The 13,939-nt window shown below is 56.2% G+C and overlaps 1 protein-coding gene across 1 annotated transcript; it reads left to right on the forward strand.

Moving 5' to 3' along the window:
* Positions 1-2,725: 2,725 nt before the first annotated feature.
* LOC109258600 (keratin, type I cytoskeletal 14) lies at positions 2,726-7,197 on the forward strand. Its single transcript, XM_019435512.2, has 8 exons — positions 2,726-3,339; positions 4,546-4,628; positions 5,189-5,345; positions 5,512-5,673; positions 5,781-5,906; positions 5,998-6,218; positions 6,312-6,358; positions 6,918-7,197. The coding sequence occupies exons 1-8, from the start codon at positions 2,809-2,811 to the stop codon at positions 7,013-7,015; spliced, it is 1,425 nt and encodes a 474-aa protein (XP_019291057.1). The 5' UTR covers positions 2,726-2,808; the 3' UTR covers positions 7,016-7,197.
* The last annotated feature ends 6,742 nt before the right edge of the window (positions 7,198-13,939 follow it).

A 13,939-nucleotide genomic window follows, 5' to 3' on the forward strand; every position in this document is an offset into this window, starting at 1 on the left:
GCTTTTCTTATGCTTGTCCATGTCTTAAGTACTTTTGATGCATACTTCTCTTCCCTTTCAGGCTGGGGGCTTCTTAAGGGCAGGGGCAGTCTCTTCCATTAGACGGGGCTCTGAAGACAGGGGCTGTGCCTCTCTCCTCAGACTGGGCTGTCACTAGGTCCCCTCCTTCCTTAGGAACCCATCCCCTGGTGCCCAGCCCATCCTCAGCACACAATGCAGGCTCTGTGGGGGGCTGCTTGGCCCTGCCGCCTCACCTGTTTGGGTTGGCATTGATCCCCCCCTCCATAGGCTGGCAGGAAGACTCACCAACCACAAAAGACACCACCCTAAGCTCATTTTGGGGTAGGTGGAGTGAGGGCCAGGTCATGGTGCCCATTTAAAGCTTGTTTAGGAGTCTAGGGCCCAGCAGACAAGCCCTCATCCCTTTAATCCCTGTTGTCCAGAAAGCTGTCTCTCCTCCAATGTCATGAGTACCAGACTGGACCATTTGTGCCTAGTTCCACGTCTGCAGAGATCAGTCCCAGGATCGAGGCCAGGGGTCTAATCCTGGGTGCTGGCCGGAAAGGGGTGGGGGACCTCAGACTTGTGTTCCAGGCTGGGGTTCCGGGGTCCGGAGGGGCAAGGAGGGCTGGCAAAAGTCTCTTCCTAGATTGTGTGTGTGAGTGTACATGTCTCTGGTTCCCTGTGCTCTTTACTTTTGGATTTCCCTTGGAGGTGGACAAGGAAGGAGCCTCTTTTGGGTTCCACCGAATCAGGTGGAAGGTTGGGGGAGGAGAGCTTTGCCCACGTCCTGCGCTCTAGGGATTTTATCCGTGGCTTCCTGCCGTGGAGGGAGACGGGGTGGTGGGCAGCACAGAGAAAGCTGGTGTTGGGCTCTGCACCCACTCCTGTCCCGCAGGTCTCTGTGGAGGCTGCATTTTTCTCTGGTAGGTACCCCCTGCCCCACCCAAGGGCAGTATGCCTCCTAACAAATGCATCTGTCTCTCAGCCAAAATCCCTGCTGCCTCTCACTGGGGTAGTTGTAGGGCTGGGCCGGGTGGGGGACCATTCCCTGGAAGGAGATTAGAGTGTCTGTCAGGGGTGGGTGGGGCAAGGCGGGGCCCTTGCTTACTCATCCTTGCAAGTCCTTGGGCGGCAGATTTGGGGAGCCCACAGCCTCAAGTGTCTGTCTCAGCATTGTCTTCTGAGCTCCTAAGCCCCGGTGAGGGGGTGCTCCCTTGGCATGTGTTTTGGTGGCAGGCGGAGTGGCGGGGAGAGGGAGGCTTTGCTTCCCTCCTGGGAGCTGTTGATCCCTGGAAGAGCGTTGGAGCCTGCAGCGGGGGCTGTTGGGGCCTGTCTGGGGAGATGGGACGCGTCAGGCAGCCCCAGACACGACTGCATTCCTCCCAACATGCCTGCTGGGGTCCGTGGAGCTGAGGGGCTGGTGGGAAGGTGGGTGTGGCTGGAGGGGGTGCCTCTGGAGGCTGCCTGGGAGACGTGGGGGCAGCTGAGGTCCCAATTTGCAAGCCTCTGAGGTAGAACCAAAGGGACCCCTGGAAATGTCCCCCTGAGCCTCAGGGTCTCAGGAGTCAGGGACCCTCGAGTACACTCCCAAGTGCCTGCACTGCCTCTCCACCCCCAAATCTCTTGGGCCAGCGACACAAGGGGCTCAGACCAGGGTGCCCGAGCCGGCCTCTCCCACTGCCGCTGCCCTTGGGGCCTGGAGACACCTGGGGCTAGAAGCAGAAAGGCTCTCCTGTCCTGTGCCAGGGCTGTTGCACACCCTCTTTGTGGCCAGACGAGGCTACAACAATGCTAACCAGACTTCGTGCCGTACTTGGCTTATAAAACCCTCACATATACACTGCCACTTGGATTCTCGGAGCTGACTCTGCAGTAGGCAGGGTGGATGATGTTTACTCCCACTTTACCGTGAGGAAACTGAGGCTTGGAGAAATGTCAGGTCACACAGGGGCACACAGCAGAGCCCAGACTCAGTGTGACTCCATGCTCTTTTAGCACGTCTCTGGCTGTGCCTGTGAGGCCCCCCCACCCTTGGCCACCTGCTCTTGGCCAGCCAATGCCATGGGCCCATCCACAGGTGCGTGGAGGATCTTAGAGTCTGTGCTCAGGGTTGGGGAAAAGCTGCCTAGATTTCCCTTTAATGGGGGTGTCAGGGTGGAAGCCCGAGCCAGCTGATTGGCTGGGCGTGTTCCGGGGATGTGACAGGCTTCTCGGCACAGCCTAGCGGGTCGCATCTGGGAGGACCCCCCAAGAACTTCTCTCTTTTTATAGACGGTAATGCTGAGGGGGCATCACTGTGGCTAACATAGCCTTGCCATGCTGGCATTTCTCCAGCCAGGAGCCACCTGGAGTGATGTCTGGATGGATGTCAAAGGCCCACCTCATTAATGGGAGAACAGGTCACCAGGTTTCTGGGGCAGACGTCCTGCTCCCCGCCGCCTGGCCGAGCCCAACATGCAGGCTCCTGAGGGCCGCGGCTTCCAGGGCCAGATGGGAAAGTATAGCCTGCAGGCCCACACCTCCTTATGTGAATCACACCTGGCGGGACAAGAAACCAAAAACACCCTAAACAATGAGTTTCCAGTAAAATATGACAGACGTGATGAGGCGGGGGAGAGGAGGGATCTGACTGGGAGTTGGCACTGGACTGTGGGTGGTGAAAGCCAAGGGGAATGGAAAATGCCAGGCCCGCCCCCTACTCAGGAGTATAAAGCACCCACCTCCTATTCCAACTTACCTGAGCACCTCTCTCTCCTCTCTGCCGCCTCGCTCGCTCGCTCGCTCACTCACCTCCCTCCTGGCATCATGACCACCTGCAGCCGCCAGTTCACCTCCTCCAGCTCCATGAAGGGCTCCTGCGGCATCGGGGGCGGCTCCAGCCGCATGTCCTCCGTGCTGGCCGGAGGGTCCTGCCGGGCCCCCAGCGCCTACGGGGGCCTGTCAGTCTCCTCCTCCCGCTACTCCTCCGGGGGGGCCTACGGCCTGGGGGGCGGCTACGGCGGCGGCTTCAGCAGCAGCAGCAGCTTTGGTGGGGCCCTGGGTAGCGCCTTCGGTGGAGGATATGGTGGTGGCCTTGGTGCTGGCCTTGGAGGTGGCCTTGGTGCTGGCTTCGGTGGTGGCTTCGGTGGTGGTGACGGGCTCCTGGTCGGCAGCGAGAAGGTGACCATGCAGAACCTCAACGACCGGCTGGCCTCCTACCTGGACAAGGTGCGCGCCCTGGAGGAGGCCAACGCCGACCTGGAGGTGAAGATCCGCGACTGGTACCAGAGGCAGAGGCCCGCTGAGACCAAGGACTACAGCCCCTACTTCAAGACCATCGAGGACCTGAGGAACAAGGTGTGTGGACCGGGCGGCAGGACTTGCCATTCTAGCTCCCTCGCTCTGGAACGATAGATGCCTCAGGCCGCTGGCATCTTTAGATTACTAGACCGGGCAGACGCCAACCCCGCATCCCTTCTTCTGGCTCTGGACGCCCCCCGCGGAGCTGGTCAGTGTCTCCCCGCTTTGCTCACGCCCTTCGGGGCTCCAGACCGCAGACCGTGAGAGCCTGGGGATTCCTACCCTTACATTTTACAGGGGAAGGAGTCAGAGCTTTGAGAGGTGCTGTGGCCTGCGAATCAATGGCAGAGCTGAGGCCAGAACCCGTGTGCCCACTTGCTAATACACGAGGCAGCTACCTGTTCCCCAACACAGGGGAGGAGCGAGGCTGTAACGGGACGAGGCTAGACACCCAAACCACTCATTAGCTCATTAGTCTGGGCTGTGGCGGCTGCCGCCCGTGAGCCCTGGCACCGGCGCCCCTCCCCACCGGCAGGCGGGCACAAAAACCCCACAGAGGCAATCAGCGGAGCCCCGCCTTACGTGTCCTGCACAGGAGGGAGCCTGGGGGACTTGTATCACCTGGCTCGAGCCCCAAACCCCTGCTCCACCCTCACCCTGGGAGCCCTCCCCGCTTATCCTGCTTCCTCTCGCGCCTGGCTCTGATGCCTCACGTGGATTAGGTAAATTAGATGGTGAGGGAGAGGACTGCAGCCAATCCGGGGTTTAGTACTTCTTCTGCTTCTTCTTTTCTCAGCCCTTGTGCTAGTGGGGTCTCCTCTTTTGGGAAAGCCACACCTGAGGTCCCATGCTCTGCGGGCTTAAAAGGAAGGTGTGAAGATGGGCAGATTGGCCTGTATAGAAAAAGGAGAATTCAGACCAGGAAGGGAGACTTGGGGACCTTAGGTCACTCCTCCACTCTGTGGGTAGGGGAACTGAGACCCTGAGACTCATCAGTGGTAGAACCAGGACTCTAACTCAAGGGCTTTTGGTTCCAGGGCCAGGGCTCTTTCTATCCATTTTTTTCTGACCCGGAGTCAGCAAAGTCGTGGGTCGAAGCTGGGCCATCAGGGGTTACCCTTTAGGTTGCTGTGGCAAAGGTTTTTGGGAGGAGGGGAGACTCAGGTGAGAGCAGGAAAGCAAAGGCCTGATGTATGCAGGCTACAGTGAGGTCTGGCTAGTGACGTCCATTTGGCTGACGACCTGTGCCCTCTCTACCTGCAGATCCTCACGGCCACCGTGGACAATGCCAATGTTGTCCTGCAGATTGACAATGCCCGCCTTGCTGCTGATGACTTCCGCACCAAGTGAGTTCGCAGCAGTGACTCAGGATGTCCAATCTCCCCAGGGTGGGGAATTTTGGGGGCAGCGTCCCCTAAACAGGGCTGACCAGTTGCCAGGATGGCCACATGAAAACCCCTTGGGGTGCTTGTAAAAATACAACACTCCTGGGCCCCAACCTGGAGTTCTGATTCAGTTATTCTTAACAGGCTACCTGAGAGATTCTGATCCACGGCCAGGTTTGGGTGCCATTGCTTTAAGGGAGAGGGGCTCCCCACTCCTCCACCTGCCCCTGAAGTGTAGGAGGCAGTCACATTTGGAGGCCTGTGTGCTATTGGTTGTGAGGCCAGAAGCGTCTCCCCTCCCTGAATTCTGCAGCCTAATGAACTGCCTTATTCCCTGCCCCCAGGAGTGTTCAGATCTGAGTCCTCAATGGGTGCTGTGTCCAACCACGCCATTTTCAAAATTGACTCCCTAAACCACCCACAGGGTGCCAGCTATGGGAAGAAGCTGCAGGGGGCAGAGAACAAAGCCTTCAGTGTGGCCAGGATGGATGTCCCATTCTTCTTGTCTCGGATCATTCCAGGTACGAGACTGAGCTGAACCTGCGGATGACCGTGGAGGCTGACACCAACGGCCTGCGCAGGGTGCTGGACGAGTTGACCCTGGCCAGGGCCGACCTGGAGATGCAGATCGAGAGCCTGAAGGAGGAGCTGGCCTACCTGAAGAAGAACCACGAGGAGGTGAGAACCAGCTTAGAAGATGAAGCTGGGAGGGAAAGGATGGGATTGAGATGGGGTGGTGGTGGTGTGGGCAATGCTCAGGCCAGGATCACCTGAGAGGAGGGAACCCCAACTGGTTGCCATGTCGCCATGGCTCCTGACTATGGACCGTTCTTTGCTTGTGCAGGAAATGAACGCCCTGAGAGGCCAGGTGGGCGGAGACGTCAACGTGGAGATGGACGCCGCCCCCGGCGTGGACCTGAGCCGCATCCTGAACGAGATGCGCGACCAGTACGAGAAGATGGCGGAGAAGAACCGCAAGGACGCCGAGGACTGGTTCTTCAGCAAGGTGGGTGTCATCCCGGGGGCGGGGGGGGGTGGGGGGTGGGGAAGGGACCCAGGAGACCCGCCTTCCAGGAACTTCTGGTGTGAATGACTTTTTTTTCTTTTCTGCAGACAGAGGAGCTGAACCGCGAGGTGGCCACCAACAGCGAGCTGGTGCAGAGCGGCAAGAGCGAGATCTCCGAGCTCCGGCGCACCGTGCAGAACCTGGAGATCGAGCTGCAGTCCCAGCTCAGCATGGTAGGGGAGCTGACAGGCTTGGATCTGATCCAGGACTGGGAGGGAGGGAGTGACTACCCTCACTGATCCTTGATCTTTCCCTCCGTCACAGAAAGCATCCCTGGAGAACAGCCTGGAGGAGACCAAAGGCCGCTACTGCATGCAGCTGGCCCAGATCCAGGACCTGATCGGCAACGTGGAGGAGCAGCTGGCCCAGCTGCGCTGCGAGATGGAGCAGCAGAACCAGGAGTACAAGATCCTGCTGGACGTGAAGACGCGGCTGGAGCAGGAGATCGCCACCTACCGCCGCCTGCTGGAGGGCGAGGATGCCCAGTGAGTGCACTGCTCTCCTTCCCAGTCCTGCCCCCACTATTCACCTGCTGTATCCCATGTGTCTAATGATCTTGCCCTTTTCTGTCTTCATAGCCTCTCTTCTTCCCAGTTCTCCTCTGGCTCTCAGTCGTCCAGAGACGGTAAGACTTTCCTTCTCATCAAGCCTGGACTCGTGACCACTTCCTGTCTCCCAGCAGGTCTAGAGAATTGGCTTTTTGAGGGGTTGAGTTAGAGTTTTCTCACCCAAGATCCCTTATAAAGCTACTTGGGTAGAAGAAGCCATTTTATAAACCTTCCTTAGGGCTAAGAGCTAGTGGCCTCCACTTTTTACTTCTGTCACTGGTGTCTGTGGCAGACTCCAATGTTCTGATGGTCAGCACCACGGACAGGACACCACATGGGTCTTCCCTTCAAGACCAGTCCACTTGGGTTGATCTGGACTGAACCAAGCTGCTCTGAGTTCTTAGGAGCCTCCAGTTCGAGGACACAGACTCTGTCCTACCTTTGGGAGCTCTAGGCTGAAAAAACTGTGTAGATGGGATCAGTGCTGGGATAAGAGCAGTGAGTGAAGAGATAATCAGGGGAGAGGGCAACAGGGAGATAGTCTGCTTAAGTCTTCCCAACTCCCTGGTCTCCCCACTCCTGATTTCTCCATTGCCTGTCCTCTGCTGGTAACACCTTCTCTCCCCTCTTCCCCAGTGACCTCCTCCAGTCGCCAGATCCGCACCAAGGTCATGGATGTGCACGATGGCAAGGTGGTGTCCACCCACGAGCAGGTTCTTCGCACCAAGAACTAAGGCTGCTCAGCATTGCTCAGGCCTAGGAGCAACCCCCCCCCCCCCCGCTGCTCCCCCGCCGTGTGGATACAGACCACACTAGGGAATCCCCTTTCTTGCCCCCCAAGAACTTCACACTTGAGTCCTGCCTCACCCTTGCCCTCTCCTGGCATTCAATAAAGCTTCATTATCTGAGTTGCACAGCTCCCGTCTCTACCTGGTCATTGTCAGGAGTGGAGGTGGGGAGAAAGCAGGGGAAGCCTCTCTTTGAAGCCTGTCGTTAACACCTGGCTGTGGCCTCTGGGACTGGGAAAAAGGGCTTGGGGGCGGACTGGGCTCAGGTCCTGGAATGGCTTTCACCATCTCAAAAGGTAGAGATGGATGTGTGTACTAGGTTGTTTGTGGTGTCTCCAAGGTCATGGAGGCACATTCATTCATTCACTCACTCACTTATTTGTTTACTCATTTATTTATTAGTTTGTTTATTCACCAATATCATCGAGTGCCTTTTGTGTGCCAGGCACTGCAGCAGGTTAAAGATTTTTTTTAACAGTTTTTTCATCAGGGATTTCTTTGAGAATATACTGAAAGCTATAGATATTCTTTCCTCCCCCAGCCCGATAAGCACACACACACTTGCACATAATTCATGAGGTTCCTGGGTCCCCTAAGGCTCATCAGCGGAGGTCCACAAACCCAGTAAGAACTCATGCTTTACTGAGACGTTGTCACTTTCCATCCCACCTGCTCTTATCTCTAGAGCTGGGAGAGAAACTGCCTACTTTCAGTTGACATAGGGCAGGTTGGTTACCATCTCCATGCCTCAGTTTTCACATCCATAAAGTGGGCACAGTGACGGTACCTACCTCATGGGCTTTTTGTGAGGATTTTCTGGAAGAATGCATGTAAGGCCACCAGCACAGGACCTGGCACAGTGCAGGCTCAGGCACAGCTGTGAATAATACTGGGGGAGCTACCTCTCGTGTGTGGTGATTTGCCATCCATGATGAGGGCATTTTTAGAGGCTTTGGGAACAGACAGACTGGATTCTAACCCTGACTCTGTTCTGTATTATCTCTGTGATCTCGGAGAGTCTGTTTCCCCACTTATATAGTAAGCGTGGGGAACTCTGTTTCTTGCAGTTAATATGAGAATCCAGCAAGTAAATGCACAGTAAGAACCTGGGCTGTAGGTTGCAGGAGACTTCTCTGGTGGAAGTGTCTTTTTTTCTTTTCTGTAGGGAGCTGGAAAAGGAGGAGGAAGGGGAAGATCATCTGAGTGCTAGTGAAAATTCCAGAGGTGGGTAGGGCTCATTGCCCGGAGCTAGGAAAGAGTTGACTAGTCACTGTATCAGTTTCAAGAGCTCATTCATTTGGCTGTGTGAATGAAACTTCTCGGGGGGGGTGCCGAGGATGGGACGTGGGTTAAAGAAAGACTTAGTCCTTGAGAGCAAGGGACCCAAAAGCCTAGGTTTTGGAATTAGACACCCTGAGTTGGAGTCCCAGCTTCCACACTGACTAGCATGGAAGAGTTTGGACAAGATCCTCTTTTACAAAATGGGGAATGAAAACCCTTACCACATAAGGCCAATGGTAGATAGAATGATCTCATGCAGGCAATGAGTTTAGCTTTGTGGTTGGCACATAGTCAGTGCTCTATAAATGGCACAGTAAAAGGGTGAGTTGTTAGGAATTGGAATGAAGTGATGTTGATTTCTCCTCACCTCATCTTCACCCCAGGGAAGAGACGCCTGCTTTGTGCTCCTGAAACTCTGGGATGTCTTTTTACCTGAGTTTTGTCATTAGGAAGAGTTTACCTGGGGTGATCTCTGGGGGAGGGTGTGTCATTTTGGGGATGAATGCTTAGTTTTGGAGGTATGTGAGGATAGGCCACTCAGGGAGGAGGGTGTTTGGAAAAGTTTCCTTGGATCCTGGGAAGGGGTAGTTTGGTGGTCCTAAGAGTGATAGTGCCCTGGTGCAGAGGGCCACACGTTACCCCCGAGGATGGTGGACTCTAGGGTCTAGTGTTCCCAGCTGGGCGATGAGCTCACATGTGGCAGAAACCCGGGGAAAAGTTCACATTTGGGAGGCCACACGGACCTGGACGAAGAGCAAAACCTTTCAGCGGTTGCCAACGAAGACTGAAGCCTAGAATGTTCCAGATTGTGTAAGAATCCCCAGACATCACTCTGTCTTGGAGGTGGTGGCAGACTAAATCTTCTCCACCCCCAAAAGAGATTTGCCTTAGAGGAATATAGAATGTGAGATTTCTTAGACTTGAAGGTGGTGGGGTGAGCTTCCTCCTCTTGACTGGTTGCCATTGACGTTTGGAGGGAATATAGGGGGTGTGGGCTTGCTTGACAGTAAAGATGGCGGCTGGAGGCCACCTGGCTGACAGCAGGGTCAGAAGTGGGAAGCGAGGAGCTCAAACATGGGCCTCGAGGGACTTCCACCCTATCTGGGCCCCAGAGAAAAAGAGCAGGTGGAGCTGCCGTACAGAGTCCCTCATGGAGGCCACCCCTCCTTGGGGTCCCCTGCCATCATACCCCACTGGGAAGAGCAGAGTCAACACTTTGGGCCCTGCTGCTGACCAGTGCTCTTGCCCACAAGGCCTGGCACCACAAGAACACACCCAAAGACCTGGGTCAGCCACTCTGACAATGGCGAGACTGCCTCCCCTCCCACCACCCTAGATCGGAATGACAGGAAACCGAGAAAGTGACTCCACAGCACAGTCTAGTGGAGGTAGGAGGAATGGCCTCTTAGCGGGCCGGGGCAGGTCACGTGACCCTCTGGCTCCACTCCCGCAATTTGGGAAGAGCGATCCTCTCTCCCCGCCCTCGCACAGCGCAGAAGGGCAGTGCTGGGAGAGTCAGGGAGACGGCTCTTCCAACCTCCTCAACTTAGGGCCACAGCGGCCCGCTCTAGGTCATACAGACTGAAAGTGGACAGGTGCTCAGGCCTCTGGTCCCTGACCAGGTTTGCGCTCCATTCCTGTGTGTTCTCTCTCAGGCAGGGGATGGAGCTGAGAGCCCCAGGGGACGAGCATGAATTTTTTTCCCAACTCACTCTGAGGTTTCCGTCTTATGGGATAGGCCCACCTTGAAATTCTGGGTCCTCGTTAGTTTGTGGGAGAAACTTGACTTTTTATTGTGAGAGGAACTTAACTGTGCCCTGGGAACTCTACAGGCCCAAGTGGCACATCTCCCTATGGTTATCGGATCTGGTGAAAGGCCCCTCCCCAAGGCCACAGATGACCTGGTTTAGGCAACGTAGCCAACTAGTCCTATAGGCTAGCGTCAGAGGGGGCAGCCCCAAGGAAGCCTGAGGCCCCGGAGGCTGGACGTCCTGATGTCCCGGCCTGGCCCACCTCACTGAGCTTAGATGTTGCCACAGAGGGGACAAGAGGACTCTAGGGACTCCAGGGCAATGGCCTGGCTTCAGGCAGATAGGACAAACACGAGCAGCTCCTCCTTTGTCCTTTGCTGGGCCAGCACATTCCTGCCGGGGCCTTCCTGTGACGCACTATTAGCTGTAGGGCCAGACCGGGGAAAGGAAGCCTTTTCCTTTGAGGTACTCTGATGAACTTTGGGGGCATTTTGGCATGGGAGAAAGGGGCAAAAGACACAGAGAGATAGAAACAAATGCATACAGACAGAGTCAGAGAGAGAGAGAGAGAGAGACAAGATAATGACGGCCTTGGGCTGGGATTAAGCAGTGAGGATCCTCCCTCCCTCCCTCCCTCCCTCCCCCCTTCCTTCCCTCCTTCCTTCCCTCCCTCATACATAGTTGTTGAAATTTACATGTGGAGGAACTTGGGGGTGAATTGAGACGGACGGAAACAAGGAGAGAGACAAAGTGGGGGAAAGCAGAGAGAGACCCAGAAGGCGTGTGAGGCTGGGAGAGGGAGCCCTGAGCCCGTGTCCATCTTAGCTCCCACTCACGGCAGGACAAACCGTGTTCCGCCTTCTGTTTGTTTAGCTCTGTGACTGTGGCCAAGACACTCAGCCTCTCTGAGCCTCAATTTAGACACCTGTAAAATGATTTAAAAGTTAGTATCTACCTCATTCAACCGTTGTGAGGATTAATTGTGAAGATTACCATAGGGCAGGCAAAGTAATGGGGTCTTGCCTGGAGCCGTGGAAGTTCCTGATGGAAGAAATCATGATCCTCCAACCTTTGTGTCCTCTCCTTCCCCGTCCCACTGAGCATAGGTCCTCGGTCTTACTAGGGGCTCAGCAGACCAGAGGGGTAGACTGATAATAAGAGAGAGGACTGAGAACCCAAGTTGTCCACCAGGTTCCGGGGGAAGGTAGGGGGCAGGCACAATGCCACTGACAGGAAAATGTCCCATTAGGTGCTGGTCCTACACCAGCAGCTTTACATTAGCTCTTTTAAACCTTGCACTTTGGCCTCACTGGCCTTCTGCCTTTGCAGTCACGTTGCTTCTTCCCACCTCAGGACATTTGCACATGCTATCTATATCTTCCCGAGGACACTTCTACTCACCTTCACTGAAGTGTCTTTTTCTCAGAGAGACCCTCCCCGATCTCCCAGATGGGGTCACACCTTTGTCATGTGCTCCCCATTTTCCTACCAATAGTACTCACCCCAGTTTTGAATTATATACCTTTATTTTTTAAAAAAAATTTTTCTTTGAATATTTATTTTTGAGAGAGAGAGAGAGACAGACAGACAGACAGAGTGAGAGCAAGGGAGGGGCAAAGAAAGAGGGAGACACAGAATCCAAAGCAGGCTCCAGGCTCTGAGCTGTCAGCACAGAGCCCAACACGGGGCTCGAATCCACGAACTGTGAGATCATGACCTGAACCAAAGTCAGGTGCTTAACCAACTGAGCCATGAGTTGCCCCTATATACCTTTATTCTTGAGGGTCTGTTTTATCCCATAACTGTCCAAGAAGGTAGGTAGGGCTTATGTCTGGCTTGCTCACCACTTTATCCCCAGCACTCAAGACAATGCCTGGAACACAGTAAGTATTCAAGAAACGATGAATCCAAACTTACAGTGAGGAAGTTGAGATTCAGCGAGGGGAAGCGACTCTTCCCAAATTGAGTGGGAGAACTTGGCTTCAGACTCAGACCTGTCCGGGCTCCAAAAGCTAGTGCCCTGAACCTCTTTGCCAGGTATGCCCTCGCACCCTTGCCCATGACCCCTGGTGTCATGGGGTCTGGTTAAGTGGGGGTGATGGCAGGCACTTAACGTGTGAGGAAAGAATTAGAACAGGTGCAGGCGCCTGGCGCTGAGCCAGTGGGAAGTCCCTGCCTAGATAGGTAATGGAGGGGCGGGCCCATGCTCCACGCCCAAGCAGCCACGCAGGATGACTAAGGGCCTTCCCGGGGCCCCACCTGGGGCTCAATGACACAGCAAGTCTGGGGTGTGAGCGGCTGGTGGCAGGCAAGCAGAAGGGCTCTTGTGGCCAGTGGAAGCCTGTCCTTGTCCCCTCATCCCCCCAGTCCCCTTAACACCTGCCCTGTGGGGACACCTCACAGGTGGGATCTGGTTCCCTGTCTGTCCCTCTGCCTGCCTGAATCCCAGCAGCCCCTTCCCTCCCCCTCCCCCTCTGCAGGCAGGGCTTGCACCGCGCGGGCTGGAACCAAGGGTGCAGGTGGCAGTCTTGCGTGTGGGGCGGCAGAGGCAGCGCCGCTCCTCCTCGGGTCCCTGGTCTGTGCGTGCGCCATTTCTCACTCACCTTCTGGAGGTTTCCTGCAGGAGGTGGTCGAGGTGGGACTCAGAGGGCAGCCCCTGGGCCCTGAGAGGGTGGGAGAGTGAGCCATGTCACATGGCCCAGAAGAAATCGCTCACTAAGGCCAGGGATCTGTCAGCCTCCCCCGTCCCTGAAACGATCTCGCGCAGCCTGGGTCCTTGTGCCAGACAGAGAACTTGGGGGAGGGAAGGGACGGCACCCAGGGGCTTCTGGAGGAGGACCTCATTTCCGGGCCGTAGGGTGGTCCAGTACAGCAAGCTGCTCTTGGCATTGGAAGTAGAGCCGGATGCGGAGAGGACAGGTAGGGGTGGGGGGGCAGGGCCGCACATGGGGAGTAGCTGGACATTCATCCAGGGACCCCTCCAGACGGGCCTGACGCATGCACTGTCTTTATGGCCCCGACAACTGTGTATGGAAGGGCTTCTCATGAAGAAACAGGCCAAGGCCCCAGGGTAGGGAGAGTGCGGCTGGAAGGCAGCCCCTTCTCTCTCCACACCACTGCTTCCCTGAGCCCCGATGAGGAGTGCCAGATGGAGAGAGCAGAGAGAGAGCAAGGGCTCAGGAGAGGGTGGCAGGCACTGGAGATGTGCAGGGGCGGCCCAGATGTGGGAGAAAGGCCTGGACCTCTTAGCACCCAGGGAAGGGAGAGGAGCTGGCAGTGACCAGGGTTCCTTCAGTGCAGGCAGAAAATTGGCCAGAGAAGTCCAAAATTCAGGGGACAGCCAGAGGTGACAGTCAACCTGGAACACATGGCCTGTTAAGTCCTTGCCTTGCTGGTCCCCTGGGAGTTGGGCGTCCCCACGGGAGACCTGGCCTTCCTGTGTAGCCACAATGGAAGTCTGAGGATTACAGCCTACAGCTCTGAGCTGAGGGAGGGTTAGGGCCAGCCCGGAGCTGGGGGAGTTGAGGAGGTGGCTGGGGCAGGGCTTGGAGGGCTCGGGAACAGGGCTGGGTAAGGGCCGTCTGTCACTAGAGCCATCTGGGCAGAGGTGCCCCCGCTGGGACCTTCTGGTCAGGCAGGCAGGTCTCAATTGCCTCGACACAGTCAGGCATGGACGTTCAGGAGCCCCCAGCACGAATGCATTTGCAGAGGATGCACGCTCAGGGCCCCAGAGGTGCTGCTCAGCTAGCTCTTGCCTCCCCTGTTCACCCCGGCTGCCCCGACCCCTCCTCCATCCAGCTTGGGCACCGAGACCTGGGCTTTGCATCCCAGAGTGGCA

Source organism: Panthera pardus, unplaced genomic scaffold, assembly GCF_024362965.1.
Source record: "Panthera pardus isolate Hobbes unplaced genomic scaffold, ASM2436296v1 HiC_scaffold_3, whole genome shotgun sequence".
Taxonomy (NCBI): domain Eukaryota; kingdom Metazoa; phylum Chordata; class Mammalia; order Carnivora; family Felidae; genus Panthera; species Panthera pardus.

Coding starts and splice junctions, on each gene's coding strand:
- LOC109258600 (XM_019435512.2), top strand. CDS start 2,809: ATGACCACCTGCAGCCGCCAGTTCACCTCCTCCAGCTCCATGAAGGGC. Junction 5,674..5,780: donor AGGACTGGTTCTTCAGCAAG/GTGGGTGTCATC, acceptor TCTTTTCTGCAG/ACAGAGGAGCTGAACCGCGA. Junction 5,907..5,997: donor TGCAGTCCCAGCTCAGCATG/GTAGGGGAGCTG, acceptor CCTCCGTCACAG/AAAGCATCCCTGGAGAACAG.